Source organism: Tigriopus californicus, chromosome 7, assembly GCF_007210705.1.
Source record: "Tigriopus californicus strain San Diego chromosome 7, Tcal_SD_v2.1, whole genome shotgun sequence".
In the NCBI taxonomy this organism is placed as follows: Eukaryota; Metazoa; Arthropoda; class Copepoda; order Harpacticoida; family Harpacticidae; genus Tigriopus; species Tigriopus californicus.
In genome coordinates this window covers 9,538,260-9,559,721 of record NC_081446.1, presented here as the reverse complement: position 1 = coordinate 9,559,721, position 21,462 = coordinate 9,538,260, and the positions used below count along the sequence as shown (strand labels likewise).

General features: G+C 42.5%; 3 protein-coding genes and 1 long non-coding RNA gene across 5 annotated transcripts; 2 read left to right on the top strand and 2 right to left on the bottom strand.

Annotated features, from left to right (window-relative positions):
• The first annotated feature begins 2,606 nt into the window (after positions 1–2,606).
• Positions 2,607–6,854, top strand: LOC131883012 (uncharacterized). Of its 2 annotated transcripts, XM_059230339.1 has the most exons (3): positions 2,607–2,911; positions 2,997–3,156; positions 4,809–6,854. In XM_059230339.1, the coding sequence occupies exon 3, from the start codon at positions 4,815–4,817 to the stop codon at positions 6,807–6,809; it is 1,995 nt and encodes a 664-aa protein (XP_059086322.1). In that variant the 5' UTR covers positions 2,607–2,911; positions 2,997–3,156; positions 4,809–4,814; the 3' UTR covers positions 6,810–6,854. The 2 variants fall into 2 exon arrangements, with proteins under 2 accessions (XP_059086322.1, XP_059086321.1); XM_059230338.1 differs by having other exon boundaries at positions 2,607–3,156.
• Positions 6,855–7,413: 559 nt separating this feature from the next.
• LOC131883016 (uncharacterized) lies at positions 7,414–8,320 on the top strand. Its single transcript, XR_009373567.1, has 2 exons — positions 7,414–7,555; positions 7,931–8,320. It is a non-coding gene; the product is annotated as an uncharacterized LOC131883016 (long non-coding RNA).
• A 231-nt stretch (positions 8,321–8,551) lies between these two features.
• Positions 8,552–10,459, bottom strand: LOC131883013 (histone-lysine N-methyltransferase 2D-like). The gene is made up of 4 exons (XM_059230340.1): positions 10,204–10,459; positions 9,372–10,136; positions 9,170–9,306; positions 8,552–9,106 (listed from the first exon to the last, which is right to left on the bottom strand). The coding sequence occupies exons 1-4, from the start codon at positions 10,381–10,383 to the stop codon at positions 8,776–8,778; spliced, it is 1,413 nt and encodes a 470-aa protein (XP_059086323.1). The 5' UTR covers positions 10,384–10,459; the 3' UTR covers positions 8,552–8,775.
• Positions 10,460–10,694: 235 nt separating this feature from the next.
• Positions 10,695–18,317, bottom strand: LOC131883014 (paired box pox-meso protein-like). The gene is made up of 2 exons (XM_059230341.1): positions 18,136–18,317; positions 10,695–12,132 (listed from the first exon to the last, which is right to left on the bottom strand). The coding sequence occupies exons 1-2, from the start codon at positions 18,137–18,139 to the stop codon at positions 10,820–10,822; spliced, it is 1,317 nt and encodes a 438-aa protein (XP_059086324.1). The 5' UTR covers positions 18,140–18,317; the 3' UTR covers positions 10,695–10,819.
• Positions 18,318–21,462: the final 3,145 nt, after the last annotated feature.

Here is a 21,462-nt window from a genome sequence, read left to right as displayed (position 1 = left end):
ATCAGGAGGAAGCCCCTAAGAGAGAAAGAAGAGAGTCCACTGGGCCACTCGAAGATGGATTGAGTGTACCAGGCCTGATGATGGGCCCAACCCTCTAAGCTGTAATCAAGCGCCACTAAGCTCCTTTAAGAAGGAGAACGAGAAGAAAAAGAAGAAGAAGAAGAAGAAGAAGAAGGAGGAGAAGAAAAATCACGATATCGTCTTTTTCAAGTCTCCGTTAATTCTCCTCTAGGTCCAGTTCCGTGCGATTGAAGGAAACCTTCTGTTCAGCGTTTCACTTTCATTTTTTTCCTTCGTACCTGATTTGAAGCCGCCGTTACAACTTTTGTCGTCTTCGGTGGATTCAGCCACCACCATCACAGTCATATTGAACGCCGCGATATGCCACTCCAACTCCCAACAGCATCTTGAGGTGTGCAAGTGTGTGTATTTTTTTCAGCCCAATCCGGACCTAGTAATGATGCTCTTGGCGAGTACAAGCAAGACCGAGGGAACGAGAGAGGCAACGTCCACGTAAGACCAACGAAACAAGAGAACACAATTAGGAAACAGGGCTAATCGGTTCTCCCTTCACTCACATGTTGCAAGAGGACCGTGAGGACTCTCCTACGTACTAGTACGTACGTACGTACGTACTAAGTGCAATACGTAGTGATAGAGGGCGTTGAGAGGCGAGTGATATATTGACACTGTCAAACGAAGTAGGCTCCCAAATGTGGACAGATATTTTACCGCTGCAAGCTGGTCTTCGCCATGGAAGTGGAGCAAATGTCCCCTGGACCATCATGTGTAGTAGACAAACAAGCTACTGTCGATTTGTGAGGGCTCTCGGACTCACGTCACTCGTCTTGTAGTAGATCCAGCTTAGTAATTGTACGACATCAGGATGGTGGTTGGATGGACGGACGGATCGATTTGCTCAGGCCAAAGAGCTGGCCCGATGGACAATCCGAGAGAAATAGAGAGAGAGGTTCAGGTGCAGAATAACCAGCAAAACTACCAATGGGGCGGGTTTAAGATGAGCTTGTTGTGTCTTCTTTTTGGTTACTCAATTTCTGATGCGCAATGACGAAACAACTTATGACTCGCTGGACTGGTCACTGGACATCTATCGGGAACTTGAGAGAAGTCTTCACTCAATCAATTAGTCTTGAAAACTACTGGTTCTACATAATTGTTTTGCCACAAATGGGAGAATTACTTTGAATTAAGACGGGAAGACATTACAAAATATTAGGGTGTGAAATCAAGGAATATTTGTCTTTCAAGAATTTATGAGAAATCATGGATGGCTTTTACCATTGGAATGACGAAGTGAAGCCAATTCATTGTAATTTATAACTATGCTTCATCCCATAAAAAGTTACGCGAGATACACGTTATGGAAATAATTTTGCGATACAAAAAAGAATAAAAATGGTTCATTGGATTTGTTTCGAAGCCGTCCAAGATTAAATTGATATTTCTGCAGTTTCTGATTTATTTATTAAAAACTCACTTGTTTTCACTACAATATCCTCTAACGAGAGTTTCCGACATACCTAAGTTGCTTAGTTTTGCTTTTGACTGTTCACTCCTCTAGTTTAAGGTCTCCTTGAATGAAGCAACCACAAGAGCCGAACTGATTCATCGAAACAATTAACAGACAAATCAATACATCAAGATTTAGGTTGGGCAACGTTGACCTTATCTTTCCTTTACAGTTCGATTTTTTTAAATACATATAAATAAAACCCAACCTGACCATAGGTTCCATATACCCACCTACAATATGATCGTGAGGGAAAAGACAGACAAAGAAGTGGTGGTCGCTGCCAGCTTACTTGTCGTCAGCATCATCATCCTCATCAACTTCTTCTTGTCGACCGCCTTGTCCCAAAGCCGGTAGGTACGTGTGTGAGCATGAGATTCAATTCATACACACAGAGAGAGGGAGTCTTGAGCGAAAACTCCAAAGCCTTTGGCAAGCGAGTGCATCACGTAGTTAGTATCTTCCACTCCACTCTTACTCTACCAAGAGTACTGGTTGTGAACATCGTACACTAGCAGCTGACTGACGATGGTTGAGCATAGGAGATTCCTGTTCAATGGACGAACCACTGGGCCCCTTCGTATCAAGAACTACGGCTGCTGAGTGGGAAATAGTACGAGAAGTGCGTGCATGGCGGTGGTGATGAAGAAGAATCAGAATCAGAAGAAAACACTCTCGGAGGAGTGAACGAGCGGACGAACGAGCGAGCAAACTATTGCACAAACCAACAAGAGGACCACTTGAGCACTGGAGATCAGACTGCCTGCTCCATGGACCTCGGAGACGAGAGAGGACGTGGAAAAGGCATCTACCTAACAACCCACCAACCAACCTACCAACCGACCAACCAACCTACCAACCTACCTACCTACCTACTTCAAAGCAGGTAAGTCGGCATCTACCTATACGTATGTACGTACGTAGGTGATGGGACCTAAAATTCCGCCGAAGGAACGCCGTTCGTTCAGTACGTACGGATTGACACAAGCACATGCACGCACACACGCACGCACGCACGCACCCACACTTGGTCGAGTGGAAATCTCTCCTCTCGTTCAAGCCGAGAACCAAGTAAGCAAGCAAGCAAGCAAGCCGTCACAGAGAAGTCTGAATCGCCTCTGTGTAAACTACTTTTATACGGATCTATTCAGATTTCTATGGCTCATTATAACGGCTAGATCGGTGACCGATGAACGAACTCGTCGACATGGTTGCGAGTGTGTTTGCTCAACAACATGAGTTTTCCTAAAAAGACGTCATTGTGTGCTCCTGACCAAGGTGCTAGGTGAGGTGTTGAGCATCTTGGGCATGAGTTGCTGGTCTTCCTCTTCTTCTTTATCATGTGCTTCTGGTTGATCATTGAAGATGGGAGAGAGAGAGGTGAGGTTGAATCTTACGTAATGACCTCTGTCGCCCACTCAATGTGCTGATCATCGGTTCATCCCCATTACATATCTACAATCAGCATTGCTCCTCGACCAGTTCAAGTTCAGGATCAGGACCTCAAAAATACAAGACCCTCAACGTTAACCATTGGGACAAATATAGTGTAAAATAGACAGCCCTACCACAATATTGACCACCGCTGGTCATCTTTTCGACCCACGAATACTCAAGAGGTCAAGGTAAGAAATACATTGTTTGTGCTTCTTGACGAGAACGGAGTGTAATTAGCATAACCATCGTACATACCTGCGGTTCAACCACCATGACGTGGTCAATCATAACAAGACGGAAACTTCTACTATAGGACATATTGCACAGAGAATCCCAATCCCGTGCACTTTAATTTTCATGAATTCACTTCCTGTCTATTGGACGCATTCTTGGTAGCGCTACATTGTACGAGTACCTATATGAATGTTGTATCTACATAAACAGTACATACATGTGTTCGATAGTTCGTGTATGGGCGCAAGTTCCTACCGAAACGTGCATGTGTGGCCTTAATGCGCAAGTTGAAAATCATATGAGTGAATAATACCTAGCGACAAAACTGATCCGAATTCAAGGACTCGAATGTCCTTCCAGTTGAAAGGCAAGGTAAATTGTACAGAGTTTGTCCGTCCGTTCACGCTTGGTTGGTTTGGTTCGGATGAGGCAAACTTGTCCTGCTGTCCAAATTCAAGCAAATTGGAAACTCAATTCCGAAACAATTGCAAGCACTGTGAAGTGATGAAATGTTAATGATCCCTTTCCCAAAATGTAAATGTCATGCCGAATTTCCTCCCAAATCCCAAATGTGAGTGAGGGAACGACTCGAGTGAGGGGGGAGTGTAGAGTGGAGGAGCGAAGGGTGTCGTATTTGGTTGGCTGCATAGTCACACTCACACACACAGACATACATACGAAATGAATAAAGGACGAACATCTGGAACTGGGCGGAGCAGGGGTTATTATTTTCTGTTCAAATGAAATATTGAGGTCTATTGCAAGCCGATTTTTGGTACACATGGCTGGCACAAATGTGATAGGAAGAGGGTTGGTTCTGACCCTGAGGCCCGTTTGTCTTTGGTGGATGCAAAAGTAGATGGATGGATGGATGATGATGATTCCCATTGAGCAAGAATATCTCGTATCCCGACAAAAATTGAATTGGTTGATTGTGGCAAGTGTAGAGGATTCGCTTAGCTAGCTAGCGAAATGGTTGGTGGATGCAGCTTGAGAATAAATGAATCCTGCAATCTACCTCCTCCACCTTCTCCCGAACTAAGTGGAAATGCGGACGAGAAGTGTGACTGTGAGAGAGATAATCATCATTTTCCAGTTCACATGAGGAGGATGATATTCCCTTTCGGTATAGATCACGTAGATCCCTCCTGAAGGTTGTTCTCACTAGAGGATCGATATTTGACGGAAGGACTGGATAGGACTAAAGTAACCAAGCCGAGCAAGCTTGCAATTCATAAGTGATATTAGGAAACTGGAAGAACAAGTAGAACTAACTACCCTTGGTTCTGCACGACAATTGTGATTACATTTGCGAATTGCGCGCTATGATGTCCAAACAAGGACGAATCATTTTATATCCGAGCTAATCATCATTTGTGTTTTTTATCGCCATCATCATCGCCATGGTTGATGAGCACTTCGTTCCTAGTAGACCCTTTACTGGCTGTACTGGTCAATGTGATGCGATCCTGATGCGATGATGGCAGTCAGCTTCGCATTAGAAGCCTCCGTACCTACTTGGTTCTTGCCATGCTTGCCCTGCGTTGATTTAGTAGATGTTTCAAAATGGTTTTTGACAGTTTCTTTTATTCTCTTTTGTTTTCAGAAGACCATGCAGGAAACCGACGTCGCGTCCACGCTGCAAGCCACAGAATGGTCGGACGAGGCGCTTTATCTCAAGGAATTGGTCAGCAAGTTCGATCTGCCGAGAGTTCTGAAAATTGTCAAGGGACAATGCCTCTCATTGGGAGTTCCTGGATTGCAACATCCAACGTACAACCAACACATTCTTGTGGTGAACTTAGGAAAAACCCGACGCCTGCTCGGACAATGCATCAAATTCAAAGACAATGGTTCAAAAATTACCAAAGTAGGTCATTGCCTCAGTATCCCGGCCAATTACGAAGGCTTCTTCGAGATCCTCAGTGAAGATGGACGAAGTGTGCGCTGCATGGAGAGTGTGGCCGAGCTCTTCAAACGAAGTCCGGAAACGGTTCTCGTGCGTGAGCGAATGAAGGCCTTCACTTCCAGAAGTGACGATGTGTCCGCCATTCAAGAACGAGCTCGGATCATTGAGGTCGGAGAGACCCTGATCCTGGTGGGTGAGGTCCTCGCCAAAGACGGGAGCATGCGCTTTCTTCGATGCCTCGACTATTTGGGCGAGAATGTCTACCTAGCCCTTGACCAGAGGGGCAAGTTCAGTGCCATTGCCAAGGAGGAGAACATCTCTGGGGTTCACACGGCCAGGAACCTGCTGAATAAACGCTTACCTCTGATGGCACGCCTGGTGCACGGTCAAACCCCCCTGGACACGTCACGACAGAACCAAGTGTTTGTGCCAGAAGTTCGAATCTTGTCCGAGATCCAAGAGGATCAGCTCATTGCTCTGGTCTTGTCGAAAGATCATCAACACGTGATTTCTCTGCCGCTTTCGGTCAATCTCAAGGTTCAAATGGCTCGTAACCACGATGATATTATCGGCCTACCTCATTGCCAGAGACTCATTGCTCATTGTATGGAGTTCTCCCAGACTGTGAACTCGAATATGACCATATTTCCCGTCAATTGGGCCAAAGACAGTCGTCTAGTAAGCAACGACTTCAAAGGACTCGCTTCTAAGGCCCATTTCAAGCAACAAGCCAGGCCTCGACGGTTGCCCATTAACCAAGTTCTTTCCTCACATCAGAATGCACGTCATCCGAATCACCAGCAATCGGGCGACTCTCATGATGACTACTCGGAGATTGAGCAAATTTACGACTATGTCCGAGGATTCGCACCACTGCCAAAATCTCTGAGGGCTTGGAAGTTCGAGCCCCATCCCAAAGAGGAGCAGCATCCTCCCAAACCCCCGCCATTGGAGACCCTGCCATCCAGGAAGCCGCTCGGACCGGTCTCGTCCGTGCCAAATGGTAGACTCATGAAATCCCCCTCCATCGAAAGTCCGCCCATGTCGGTGGTGTGGGAAATGGGATGCAGCAGCACTCTGGGTCGAGAAGGAAAGAAGCGTTTTCGGCCCTTGAACAGCAAGCCCTCAGAAGCCACGATCAACGAACAAATGTACCAAAAAGTCGCTTATGGTAAGAGCTCGGGGCCGAAGCACAAACTCTTTCGAAAGGGTGGAGGAGCCAAGTCAATTAAACATGACATGATAGTGAATACCAGCAACAACCACAACAACAGCAACAGCAGCAACACCACTAGCCCCACCATGAGCGCCACTCCACCCAGTTTCTTTCAACTTCGATACAAAAGCCTTACTAATCTGACGCAGGGCGGGACCGGTTACGACACCTTGGATTCGAGCAATAGCGGCGGTGTCAAAACGTCCACCGGAGACTCGGGCGGGTCCCGGACTCTCCCACCCAGTGAGAAACGAAGCCGAATGCTAAACCGGCCCAAATCTCTGACAAACTTGGTATGGGGAGCGGTGAGTCGAAACCCCTCCAACTTCCGCTCTGCGACCATGTCCCGATCTGGCTCAGCTTGGAATTACACAGACTCGATATCACACAAAGCCTCACCAGTCCGAGAAATGTTTTCTCATCACAGCAAAAAAATGGGAACCATTTCGGGGTCCAGAAAAGTCGGGACTTTGTATTTGTAAACGTTAACCACTGAAATACACAGAAAAAGCCATAAAGAGACATTTTTCATTGCTACTTTTTTCTGTTTTCAATTTTCCAATAATATCGATGTGAAAATCAGTAAAAAAAGAAACAAAAAGGTAGAGATGTGTGCGTCTTAAATGGAACAAGAGAAAGGGTGTCATGGGTTTTTGCGTGATAGTGGTATGTCAGAACGGCGTTGCCTGCGCGTGAAGAGTTGATGTTATGACAGGTTTCAAATAATCATAAGCGAAAATTTCCAATGAATGACATCGACAAAACATAGACACCGGCACGATGAAAGTGTCTCCAAGCGATAGAAAAAGTGTACCAGAGCCCAAAATACATTCCGATTTAGTGGAGGCTAAATCGACCATTCGAGGCGCAATTCCAATTCTCAATGTGCCATTGGCCTGCCTTTGCTTTTTGTTCAATTTTTTCGTCCCCGGATCGGGTAAGACTTGATTATTTTCAAAACCTGTTGTTGAAGTTGTCCTCCTTCTTTAGAAAAACTCATTAACAATCTTTACTTACGGGTTCCTAGGCACGATTCTCAGTGGATGTTTGGTACTCTGCTTTGGGTGGACCCGGTTTTCTTTCGAAGAGAGGCAATCTTATTGCGAACGAATATGCTCTTTTATTGTCAATGTGTTGGTAGGGCTATCTCAATTTGCAACGACCTTGCTATTTTTAGTCGGATGGTGTTGGAGCATCGGCTGGGGCGTGACCATGATCCAATTAGCACGTAAGTTTAAGTTCTTCCTAAGCGCTTACACAATCCGGATCGTGAGTCTGGAGCATCCGATTTGTTCGATCTCGCCATTTTCCTTCTCTCCCTTTATGAGCCACTTCAGATTGAAGGCTCCCTAAAACAAATTGCTTTAATTCAAGAAAATGTAGAACTTTGAATGAAACTCACGGAGGGGTAGAACTGAGAAATGGCAATCGGATAAGTGTAGGTAAAGTCTTGATGGCTTCCCTTTAGTGCATTGCAGTCCATGAATTTACAAACATCTTTTTCCATCCCCGCCCAAGGTAGTTCCATTCCAAATCCCGTGACCCAGAAAACGTCTTGAATGGCCTTTGAGTATTTATCTGAAGGTTCGATTATATGTTTCAGATTGGAATGAACACGACCAACGGAACAAACGCTCAAATAATCAATGCACTCAACCTACCCTCGGTTTTGAAATCAAAGGTGATATTAACCGTATCGCCACGCTTGACAATGCAAGGGGGTCCTGTAGAACCATCGCAACGAAATCGGGAGATCCATCCCGGACGACTGCTTTCTCGGCGACGGCATCCCTCGATGTCCAATCCCACCACTCGGTTAGCTCCGGCTAATCCATCCAGTATGAGACCGATATCAATTGACCAGGGTGAAATCTAAAAAGGTTTGATTCCCATACCTTGACATTCCTCCCAACAAACTTTGGCAAATGCACCTCCACATGCAATAGTCAAGAGCCCGATACATATGAGAAATAGATAGCTCTTTGTTAATGAAGCCATACTGTTCTGAAGAACTGATGTGAGCACAAATACAACTCGTAGACAACTGAAGTGCTCGTTAGCCAATTTCTGTTTACTGAACTATAAAACCTGTTTCCCGACATGGAAGTTCCAAAAGTGAAACGTCGGACAAGTAAGGATTTCCCCTCAATTTACCGAATTGGATCAGCCCTCCAGATCAGTGCTTCGAAGACGAGCAACAATGTCAACAAGAGTACACCGAGCCTTGTGTGTTTCAGCAATTTAATTAACGCAATTTCAGATGTTTCTCGTGAGTGACGAAAGACTTGTGACAAAAGTCTTCTTGGAGAGGGGTTTCCGGACATTGATATATATATATATATACATATATGTATATAGCAAGATTGATTATTGTAGACCTGGTAGAAAAAGAACCAAGAAAAGTGTTCGTGACATCCGTCAACTTCTGGTGTTGGAGGAAGTGTCGCGTTATTCACTTCCACTTCTCCGGGACCTGGCCGGACTGATTTGCCCGCTTCCGATTGGACTAGGGGGCAATTTGGGAGACATGGGTGCGCTTCCACGTTGGCTTGATGGAGCTTTGGGGCTCATTGGCGAAGCCATTTCCGAAGCACGGCTCGATGGGATGTTATTGCCGAGAACAATTGACCTGATGGCAATTTGTTCAGCAATGCCCACATTGCTCTTGGGGGCCATGCGTCCCCTTTCCACGGGAGCTTGTTGCTTTTTGTCTGATGGGAGGCGCTTCTTCGGTTCCGGAAGTTGATTGATTGAAGTTGGAAGAGGATTCATACAAGGTCTATAAGTAAACGCTTTGCACCTAATCCATTTTTCTTAGAAGTGTCAATTTAGCTCATTTTACCTCTCGGCCTTGGGAACTATCGCTTCGACTTCCTCTAACCGTTGTCTATCTGCTTGAAGGCCATGATATTTTGGATCATTTGAAGGGATATATGGTCGAACAGATTGACGGGCAGCATCAAGGCCGTCATTGAGAAACTAAAGTTGGACATTCAAGGTTAGTAGAGCATACCTTGTTAATCATACGGTAAACTCTCTCTCACCTGAAGATCACTCAAATGATTAGCAGCTTGAGGAGGGTACGGCATGTTTGGGTGCGGCTGCATCATACCTGGCTGTGGCTGCATCATGCCCATCGGATAACCAAAGTTAGGGAACATTTGTCCTTGGTGCATCATTGGCATCATTGGTCCCATAGGAGGCATCATCATGGCAGAAGGATGGCCATAACCATATGGCATTCGAGGTTCCATCATCATTTCTTGTCCACAACTTTGATTTGATCCCGGATGTGAGTGAGCGAAGCGGCGATTTCGTTCCTTAATTCGACTCAGCTCATCTTGTGGATAAACCTGATCATATGGGTTCACATTCAAGTTCGAAAGACCTTGTGGGATTGCCAATCTTTCATTCGCAGGGAAGGATTGCCCTTCGGGCAACCTCGAGGTCATCCAAGGATCTTGTTGAGGCGCCTGCTCAGGTGCCGGTCGGAATTGCTGCATATCGGCATCAGCAAAACTGCCTTCGTAGGTCTGTGGATGCTGGATGAGTTTCTTCTTCCACTGATCCCCGGATTGGAGAGGTGGATGCTTGTTGTTGCGCTCTGGGCGGAGGCGTTCCAACTCGGGATCACAGACCAAACCCGCCGTGTATCGAAGGGGTCTCATATTTTCCGAGGGATTGAGGTTTGGCATCTTCGAGTTCTCCACGTTGGTGGTGTCGTTTTTGCGGATTCCACGGACATATTCGCCATTACCGACGGGAATGTTGGTCATTCTGCGCTCGCCATTGATGGCCCGTGGCATGTCCTTGAAATCCATGCGCGTCAAAGTAAAGTAAATGGTGGAAATTTACGAATAGAAGGGTGAAACTTACCGGTCCATTTTGTTTTGGCTGAACTAATTCATTGCCGTATGCGTTTGACAAAGTATTAGAAACTTTGTACATTTTCTGTGAATCCCAAGAAGTGATATACACTTCCTCCAACACTGAATGACGGACTTTTGGGCAAGGATCCAACCTCGGGGACACCCCAAAATAACTCTCTAGACACATTTCTCGCGAGAGCTCGGGACAAGATGGCCCTTGTTAACGTGTGCTCTAAATAAAAGCCGTGTTTGCCCTCATACCTTGTTGCATCATGAGGCAAGTGGACTTTTGGAACAAGACGTCGGATTGAAAAGAAAGAAAGCATTGGCAAAATGATGTTCCATGCTTAGCTCTGCTCGGAACACTCTGCTCGCAAAAGTACGATAATGGAGTATGTACGATGTACTACTTACACTCATGGGGGACAAAATGATTTCCCGTCGTACAAATATCCTTGGCGTGCGACGCTCTCTTTTTTAATGGAATGGACAGTTTCAGAAAGTAGAAATCTCTTCCTTTTTATTTCATGAATGAATGAATGCAAAGCAGGCGATGTTGGTCGAACTACAACATAAATAAATAAATCGCATGATTGTTCAAGTAGAGCTTGGATTGACTAAGACTATTGGGGATGACTAGAACTGTTTTTCATGTAACTGAAATCTTCGTGAACCGGCATGTTTGGCAAAGGTAGGCCCAGCACCTGCGAAGTTGGAGGGAAATGATGGTTCAAAAGATCCGCATTTTCCTGATGAGATTGCAAATACATGTAATAATTGATATTTTGAGCGGCAGCGGCGGCTGCTGCGGCTGCAGCCGCCGCTTTCGACGCGCCACGGGGATCGCCGTAAGCACTCATATGAGCAAATGCATCACATCCAATCGGGGACGTAGCTCCCACCGATCCACTATGCAGAAGCTGTTGTTCTTCTTTGCCACCATAATCCGGTGAAGAGTGAGGAAAACTCAAAGCCGTGGCCATGGCTGAAGATACGGGAGTCCAAAGTGAGTTGGGATCTCTTGTCAAGTTTGGAGGAGAGGTATGGGTTTGATGAGGGTTTCCTCCCGGAGAAAGCTTCTTATCGGAATGAGTTATATGTTCATTAGCTGAGGATGTTGCGGCGTTATTGCCGTTGTTATTGGTATGGTTGGCGTTGTTATTATTATTATTGTTGTTGTTGTTGTTGTTGCTATTAGTCGACCGGATGGTCGAGTTATTACCGTTATTTTGAGGACCTTGACTGTGAGGAAAGTGGCCTCTAATAGGCCCAGGCGCTCTAGACCCGAGTCCCAGATGCGTTTGTGGCCCATTGGTAGAATACCTCGAATGGTTTGAATGAGATGAGGGAGCACCCGAAACCGGACCAGTCATATTAGGATCGCCTGGATGACAAGACATGAACCCTTTTCCGTGACTTAAACCATTTTCCATTGCGGCATGATGCATATGATGTGATGCGTTGATGTGGCTCATGGCCGAATGTCTATGAGGGCCCAAATCGTTTCGAGATGACAATCCTGGAGCACCAAGGGTTCCAATCTTATTTCGTAAAATCCGACTGATCGAGGAAACGGACGGAACATTATATTTGTCGCATATGCCCTCCGATAAGAGCTTGTCTCGGATCTCCCAGGCAAAAATCCCTGGATCTTTGATCTTGAGGTCGCGAATAAAGTTGACTACTTTCGGCGTGGTCACCCGTGGCTTGCTTCCTCCAATGGCTCCGGGCAGAATCGAGCCAGTCTCGTTGTATCGGGCTAAAATTTTCGATACGCATCCATGCGAGACCCGAAGTTGTCGTGAAATGTCACAAGGCCTAATTCCCAGCTGAGCCAATTCGATTATCCGGACCCGAATGTGATTGGGAAGAGGTCGCCCGTTGACGAACATCCCGCCCAATTGATTCACCTCTCCATACTGGGACAGCTGAGAGTCTGAAACGAGCAATAACTAAGCATTAGTTGGAAGATTGGTTTGCTGAAGAGGGCAGTTGCTGGACAGTGTTCCAATGAACTTGAGAAATCAATGCTTTTTCATGAATTACCAAAACCTTTAAAAAGCTACCATGTGATTTACACTAGAATCGTTTCGACAACCTGCAATTGAATCGTTCAAGATTTAATTTTGTACTTGGCTTGATTTGCCAACTGCCAGTGAAGCAATACACTAACTGGAGTCATAGAAGCAAAGGAAGAAAAAGACGAACAAGAGACGAGGTTTCATATTTCACCGCTTCCAGCGTCTTGCTACTTCAAAGGGAACAACGAACGACCAAAGCTAAGGAATTGAAGTCGGTCGTTCGGTCGAGAGTCGCGGGACGTTGTGACTGAGATCAACTCATTTCTCAGCCTCATTTTTGAAGGCATGCATGACATGATGTCCCCCCCCCCTCTCTCCTGCTTCTCATTCTCATTCTCCCTTCAGAGGGAAAGATCCGCCGATAGAACATGGAAGAGGTCGGGTGAAAAGCGACCGAGACAAAGTCAAGAAAGTATGTGGAATTAAGGGACGGACAAGACGCCATCGTTGGAGATGAGTTTGTCTCCAGTCTCCCTGCTCCCTCCGAAGGGGTTGTGGAAGTTCTCCTTCCGAGATCTACGTTCAGTAGGTCGGGTCATTCCCGGATCGAGCGTGGGGGAGTCGGCGCCATACATCAAACGGTTCTTGTGGTTAATTGAAGCAAGTTTTGCAGGAATGTCGACTTAAACTTTGAGTTGGCCCGAAATGAGTACAGTAGAACATTGTACGCGTATAACTGTTAGTGGATGGCCGAATAAAGTCGGCAAAGCTGAGCATATGGATAAATTTACAAAGCTATCCGTGGTACCACATGGGTTTTGACATTTGGGGTGGAGGGCATTTGCACATATTATGATGGATTGTGATGAACTGATTATGATGAGAGCGATTGAATATGAGAGTTGTGCCAAGATCACTATCAAGGCGTGAATGATATCTACTCGAACTTGCCACAATGCAATTTTGATGTCCAATTGTTATTTCGATTTTGACAAATTTGAATGGATGAATCGATGGTCTTTGAGCTGTACACCTGTTAAGAAGTGATGACACGGCTGCTCGTTATTCCCATCAGAATAAGATGACATGAATTCAAAATTCAAATTCCCAGTTCCTCTTCAAAATTGGCAGACTTTAGCTTTTGCTTGTGTGAAACTCGAATACCGTTGATTGTGTGACGAACTTGGATTTTAGCGGAAAGGAGCGGAAACGATTTTGAGTCGTAAACATGTTGCCGAAACGCGACTTCAACCGCAGAAAAGCGGCGCATTTATGGACTTTATGATGCGCGTTTGCCTTGATTCTTAACCTAACTTTAGCCATGCTGGAGTTTTAATCTTTATGGTACTCCTCAAAAGTTTTAGCAAGTCTCACTTTCATCACAGACTAAGGTATCCAGGTGAACAATTTCCAAGCGAAATCCCGATTTCGGTTTCAGCCTTAAAGTTGAGGCCTTATAGGAGAACTAAACCTGTTTTTATTTTGTGATTAGATAAAGGCCTGGCGATTCTTCGAAATCTCAATTGCACTTTCTTTGTCTATATATTTTTCAGGAGCGAGAGAGATGATTCTTTTCAAAAGGAATTGGCCTTTCTCGATGAACTGGGAAAAAATGGAAGCAAAAGGCAAATAATTGCAATGCAGGTTGCATCATTTGGACTCCCAAGGAGAACCACTGGTGTTCATCAGCATCAGCTAATTGTCGATATGTGTTTCTAGGGTTCTAAGGTGGTAAAAGTCGATTTAAAACAGTGGGGTAGCCATCCAAAATAATGGAAAGTTCGATGAGCATATCCAGTTGAAGGTGAGTAAAAAATTTCAAAATTGTGGTTGGATATATCGGACGTTTAAGTCCAGAAATGATGTGTCGATTCAAATCCATCACTGTCCGGCCATATCTTGAATATGCCCCGCCCATTTGGGCTCAAATAAGTTCAGTGGGTTTACAAATGGTCGTCCAATTGCAAAAGGTGCTTCACTAAGAACATTGAGGGAATGAGAGATCTCTTGTACTGGGAGAGACTAGAAATGTTGGGACTGAACAGTAATCAGAGAAGGTACGAAACGTATCTGATACTGTACGTCTTCAAAAGTATCCATGAACTTTGTCACAACCCAGGATTTAGGGTCAATTCTAGAGACCGTAGAGGCTTAAGGTGCGTTTTGAGAGCGCCTTCAAACCCTCGCGAATCCAGGCTAGTTAAAACAATGAAATCCACTTCTCTTCTTTCTTGGGCTCCTTCATTGCTCAATTTACTGCCCTCTAAGATGTAGGTGTTAATCTAGGAGCCTCCTGATCGAAATTCCCGATCAACCTTATATTCAAGGGCTAGCCAGATCCGCCAACCCTAATTTGTTGATGGATGAAATATTTTATTAATTTAATGCTAAATAAGATATATATATTTTCCTCTTGCAGTGCTGAAAATTCCATTTCCAGGAACGGAAGGGAAGACCGAAAAAATCGAGCCTCAGAGTTGGCCTTTGAGCTGTGCAATTGTGATAGTGTTTTTATATTTTTTTATGATAACAAATGAAATTTCTGTCAATACGTTTGAAAATAGATATCAAAACGCACCCCTTCAATGTGGCAGTGAGTTAAAAATAATGAATGCTCTAATTTCGCTAAGTTTTGCTTTAGTGCCTTCATTAAGTGGGTGATATTTGAAATATGATTTACGTAAGTCCTGGATTTGCTTGTTCTTTAAAGCCTGTTGACTTTTCATTTTTCTCTGAGTACATTGGGCGATTATTCACTAGTTGAAGGTCGGCTTTTATTCACTTATTGTAACATGACTGATGTGTAACAAAATATGAAAAGTGTTTAGCCTATCATGGAAAAAAATTAAAGATATCTTTTTATAAAAAATGAAAATGAAAAAATATCTGAGAGATCATTGATTTTTTTTAAGAATTTTGGAAAACCGTCGCACAAGGATGGGATATTTGTTGTTTGACAGAGAGCACCCAAGTGCTCTAATGAAAAACAAATTCATTAAATGCATTCATTACATACATTAAGGGGGAATCTAGTAGAAATGATTTTAAGCTAACTTGCAATAGAGCGAAAATTCCACTTAGCTTAGGATATTTATTATCACATTTGAGGGTACTTTCCAAACCAGCAAAAATAAAAGGACGTTGGTTTTAGGTCCCAAATAGGTTCAGTGTTGAAAGAGCGCAAATTACGCTAAAACGCACACAATGTTCACTGCAATGGGACCGGTTTTGAATTTTTCAGCCTTGGGAAAATTCATCGGATGTCCTTCCAGCTTTCAATCCTCTTAAAAAGTTGTTCACAAACGGTTATATTTTTTCTTGGGCCCAGAGTCTGTCTATAGAACTCAGCGAGAGTCAGAGTCATCGAGTACCCTCCTCAATTGTTCTCTTTCAACTCTAGCTCAGTTTGATCTCTTGCAGTGGACTGCAAGTTATAAATGGAATACTTTATTGGCATCTTTAAGTAGCAGCTGTCTGATGATATCAGCACAAATTTGGGGAGGTCACTGCGGTACTTTTCAAAATAATAGAGGTACCAAAACACCAAGATGCAACGAGCTATATTAGACAAAAATCTTTTCTAAGGTTTCAAAAAGTCTTTTATAACATAGAAAATTATATCGTGGGAAAATTAAGCCCAAAAATAGTGTTTCTCGGCTAAAAAGTCTTTTTAAGCATGTTGATCAGCAAAACTGTGACAGTTGATTAAATTGAAATGCTACATGAATAAATTGGAACTCTAATTTAATCTCTTGGCAAAGAACAATTAAGCCTCAAATGTGCGAGGGACCTTTAAACATTTGACGGTGACGTCATCTTCCTTTCCTGCTTCAATGTCCCAGTGCATCATAATAGGATTCCATAAATCCATACAGCGTGCAAAAACAGAAAAAGCCTATTCAGTCTAGTTTAAGATTGCCACAAGTTAAACAAACATTTTGTCCCATTTGTTGTTCAATACATAGAGCGCAATAAGACAAAGCCGAATTCCGGGTGGAAAGAAATTAAGGTTCCCTTAGGTGCCCTCTGTCAATGGTTCCCCACGATCAATTATGTATTTGATACTGAACCTCAAGTTTCAAACAGAAGAACTGTTCTTCAGGTAGCCAAAGATTGGAAGGTTACCTTTCTCCTTTAGGTTGAAATTGGATCATGATGATGTGGATCTAGGTTGTTTCAAAGTCACTTTTAATGAAAACTTGAAACTCAATCTAGTAAAGCAAGTTTTTGAGTACGGATATACATTCTCAGAAGGCATCAAAAGTGGCCCTTAATTCTTTCCACCCCTTTCATTGCTTTGGACTAATACTCTCCTAAAGGGGAAAGTCAAAGTCCTTGTAATATTAGCTTTTGCCTAGAAATCAACGAACTCCGTAACAGGTTATCTAGATTGAGGATACAAATACTGTTCCTTGTGGTTGCTACATTTCTGAAGGCCATATGAAATCTAAATAAGCCATTAAAGGTATGCTGACGCACCATAAGGCGTTAAGATTGCACCCACGCTCTTCAAACTTTTGTCATAAATTGAGTAGCGGGATTAAGTTACTCTTAAAGATACCTTTAGCAAGTTTTGGTGGTTATTTTAATCTTGAACTTACATTTAGTTCATGGTTTTCTTGATCGATCCTATTGAGCAAAGTTGAATAGTTCATCAGGTAGGTCTACGAGGCAGCAAGTTTTTATAGGTCAAAGTATGATCATAAGCTCAAAACCTGGAAACACTGAGAGTAGAGGGCGTTCTAGTGTGTATTTCCGAAGTCTTGGAATCATTAATAAATAATCAAAGATGCACGTCACATTAATAAGTTTTATTTGTTAATTATCTTTCATTCATTCCTGATCCTCTAGCTTTCTTATTTTTAACCTTAATATAAGACGAATGTGGGACTCAGTTCTCAAACTTAGGTTTGCTATGTTGTCATTCTAATGGGACACATTTACGATTGAATTTATCAAGATTCAATTACTTTTGAATAGAAAATCAAGAATCAATGACTGAAGGGGTTAATATTTGAATTAAATCTTTAAACTTTGAGTTTTACTATGTCCACCTATCTTTTATTTCTGGAAGCTTCGGTGGATGAGTTTGACAAAGTAGTTGATGTTTTGTGACTCAAAGATAATCCACCACTGTAATTAATCCAAAATGATTTGGAGTGTTTGATTTGTTTAAAGCAACCAATGTACGCTGTTTTTTATGCAGAATCTCCCGACCTACTCTATTTCTATCACATGTTCCGGCATCGGAATTGTGTTCAATGTCGGAAGCATTTGAAACCTAAAAAACGGAGTGAAAATCGGCTATATAGTAAAATCCAATGGGATTAGCTATAAGTAAGGGAATCCAAGGGTCCAATGGCACAATGGTAATTTTGCCCAATTTTGTAAGGCTATTTTTTATTCCAATTGTACAGTAGAGCTGTACCCAAGAAGCATGTCTCCAAGAATGAATAAAAATAAATCGTAAAGTGTAGTAGAACGATTTGTGCCTTCTTTTTGTGGCTTTTTTGAGCCTATGTACATAGTTTACACCGCTTTGTCGTCAAAGATTCCAACTCTAAATGACGCTAAATATAAAGACGAGGGTAATATTAACAATACCAAGATATGTTACCACGAAGTTTGCCCCGCGAACATAATGTGTGCTCTATTAAATGAATCTTGAGTCTGCTCCTGTTCAAGTCTATCTAGCTGGTTCAAAGCGAGCGATTAAACTCTTGATTTTATCAATGATTTGGCCAATACCAAGCGTGTATTGAAAATGCAAGCACAGATTGGAAAAACGATCCAATTGATCTAGGTCTAACTTCAGGAGGCAAACCGTGTGGGTTACTTAATTGGCTAACACTGGGTTGGGTGTATGTGGTGAGTAATAGAACCAGAATGATTCCAAATGATTCGGTTGAGTGACTTACCCATGTTAATAGAGTCTAGGTTATTGCAAATGAAATTAGCCTTGAAGGTTTCACTTGAAGTCAGATTCACTTGACTGAAAATTGCCCGATTCTCTCGGGACCTGAGGGAACGGAACGAGGAGGAGGTGGGAAGTCTTGGGATTTTTCACTCACCTATGAAGTTCCAGCCAGTCACTCACCCACTCAGTCAGTCAGTCACTTGGTCGGTCCACGTCCACGTCCACGTCCTCTGCTTCGTTGTCGTCGTCGTCGTCGTCGTCACAAGTGAAGCGCTCAAGTCCGACGATTCTCATTGGACACTCAGCGAGGAGGCGGAGCTTGGCCCTCAGGTCTTTAAGATCGGGAAAGGCGGACTTAAAATTGGACAATTTCGACTCAAGCGAGACGGCTTGTTGGCACACAACTTGAAATCTAATAAGGCCGCTAACAATCAACTTTGTCAATCGGGTGATCCAAATTTCGAAAGGAGAGCAAAAAAGCGACTTCTTTTCCAAGCTGGTTGCAGATATCTGCAAATTCAGCTTGGCGTTTTAAGATAATGGTCATGGATATTGAAAGTTTGTTCATAAGCATCAGTAAGTAGTGTAACCGTGTGGAAGAGCGCATTTCAAATAGTTTTCAAATGACCTACATGGAATCTGCGTTATTGGAATATCACCTCTTGATTGAGGTAACTTGTCATCTAAGAATGATTGGATTGCAAAAGTTTTGAGCCATTTGAAACTAGAGAATGTTCGATCACATTTGTCAGACAGCTTTGAAGGTTTGTGACCTCTTTCCTATGGAAGGTTGAATTGTAACGAGAATTTGGCTATATTTATTTCTGTAGCTAGTGGGACCATATCTGTCAGACTTATCCGTAGTTGCGATACTTTAACCATTCCATTTTATGCTTTCACAACGAGTTTAATGTTTTAATTCCAAAATGACCTGCTTGAATTGTGAAATTATCGTTTTTCAAAGAGCGATGTTTTCAAACCAACTCTTTTCGGTATCTTCTCACAATTCTATCTCCAACTTTTGAAAATTGATAATGTATGACCCTTAGAACAAAGGTGTCAAACCTAATAAGTTGACCTTTTTGATGTTTAAATTTTCATATAGGGCACGTCGCTAGTCTGAGGATTGAGTACAATATAATTTAAAACTTTTTGGGTAGTATCAGGATCCCAATTGTACAAGGCAGCAATGATCTTCTATATCTAAATAGAATAACATGATTAATGTGTTTTTTGGGACTTTTGATGTCTCATTGAAAAGACACTGTTTTCGTGAACCTTGACAATTTTTGTAAGAAGGTCAATTACTAAGCCTACCGACTATTTCAAAAAATGAACGCACCAAGAAATCGTAAAAAATAGCTGCAATTACGTACAAAACGAAATGAAAATTCTCAGAATCTTCATTTTCTGTTTACAATATAGTTTTGCTTCATCAAGCATTATGTTCACGCAATTCATGCCGTTAATAAGTTTCAGTGCTTGACAGATCATTTTTTCTGACATTTTTAGTAAAAAAAAATCTTGCCTTCCCTTCGTTAACATTACCTTTCGGACAGCTTTCAGCAATCTATGGGATTGCAATTATTGTTGAGGAACCTCAATTTTGGAAGAATAAGAATGGGAATCACTTTGAAATACACTCTCATAATCAGCTCTCAATAAGTTTATTGGCAATTGTACGTACAACACTCATTTCCAGACTTTGGTGGAGATTTTCGCTTTTCGGCTTTTCCCAAAAATGAAGCGAACTAATTTTGCAAAGTCTCATACAGTTTTTTTCCCATTTCAAACGAAAAGGCTTAAGGCCATACAAAAACCCCGTTTTCAGTGTTTTCGCTCATTTTCTTTCTCAACATGAAATTTTAAAGAGTTAGAAACAATTTCATTATCAAACCCATTTTTAGCCATTTTTTTGACGGAAAAGTAGCACGCACGATTTCCATTACAAAATAACTAGTTTTGGGGAGAAAATGGGGTTTTCAAAACTTCCATAATTTTCGAGTACAGTAAGGCTAAACCTGATTAATACAAAAACATACTTGGTTAGTTCTTTTTGAAAAAAGCTGGTTTTTCAAAAATTATAATTTGTAAAAGTTCACGACTAAACCAAGTAAAAACCCTTTCATATTCAATTGTAATTTCACTGAAGCGAATATATCAACACTTTCAACAATTTACAAAATAGAACCGTGAGACCTTTAACTACATTCTTCTATAGAAGTACAACTATCTCGTTTTCCGTCCCATGAGGGACTAATAACAGACTTTGAACATTAGCAAATATATCATACCACAGGGTACTACATATGTACACTATTACCATGTTGCAGTTTTTCTGAAGGGAAATGTATTTCTTAGTACTAAAATGATGATTATGGCCTTTGCGATGCAAATTGGAATAACATTTACAACTTATGCTAATCCTCTTTTCAAAAATGCCTATAATTACGGAAATAGTAGGCAGACATTTATCATGCTACAACAATAAAACCCCGTTATGTTGAAATATTTGGAAAGCATCAAAATTTTCACTATGACGAGGTTTTAACTATAACAGGGCTCCACGTTTTGAGGATGAAGAAAGGTGAATCGGAACTTGGCAAGCCGTTAGTAATAGAAAACGTATCGGGTCAAATCAGAGGAGGCCATTTAAGCCAGACGTACAGAAAGGAACGGACGTCCAAAAAATATGGCACTCCTCCTCAGGAGCCTCATGTCTAGCTCCGTACATAAATCCAAGAAGACATACGCTAATTCGTGAAGTGCATCAATGTCTCAGGTTTGATGATGAAAAAAGTTGAAAAAAAAACGCAAGTGTTAGCCTAACCATTCCTTGACCGCACTGACTGAAATTGAATGCTAATTTTGTTGGAAATGATCCCAAATTTGGCTTTTTAACCCAGCCACTTTCCAAGAACTTGACCTTTGAACGATAGATGGCGACAAATTAGGAAAGTTTTATCTCACATTTAGGTGGAAAAAGCAATGCCTTCAAAACACAATTTTGATGCCCGCGGGGTTTAGATCGGGGTCCAGATATTTAAAAACATTCATTTTAACGGGGTTCTGAGATTTGTACATTTTCCTTATAACAGAGTCGCTTTAACCAAAATTTACATGGTGAAGATGTAGTCTCACAACATTTTTCACTAAAGCAAGGTTTTCACCCAAACGGGGTTCACTATAGCGGGGTTCTACTGTACCACCTCTTTCAAGGCATAAGGAAAGAATCATTTGAAGAAAAACAATGTAAAATATTGGAATGCAAATCTTCCTAGGGCTTGAAAGTATGCAAAAAAAGTTGGACAGTATTAGGAGGTGTTGA

Excerpts from the sequence above, each read along its gene's own strand:
- LOC131883012 (XM_059230339.1), top strand. The coding sequence starts at position 4,815 with ATGCAGGAAACCGACGTCGCGTCCACGCTGCAAGCCACAGAATGGTCG.
- LOC131883013 (XM_059230340.1), bottom strand. The coding sequence starts at position 10,383 with ATGTGTCTAGAGAGTTATTTTGGGGTGTCCCCGAGGTTGGATCCTTGC. Across the intron at positions 10,137-10,203 it reads AGCCAAAACAAAATGGACCG|GACATGCCACGGGCCATCAA; the intron begins GTAAGTTTCACC and ends ATGGATTTCAAG. Across the intron at positions 9,107-9,169 it reads ATAGTTCCCAAGGCCGAGAG|ACCTTGTATGAATCCTCTTC; the intron begins GTAAAATGAGCT and ends GTTTACTTATAG.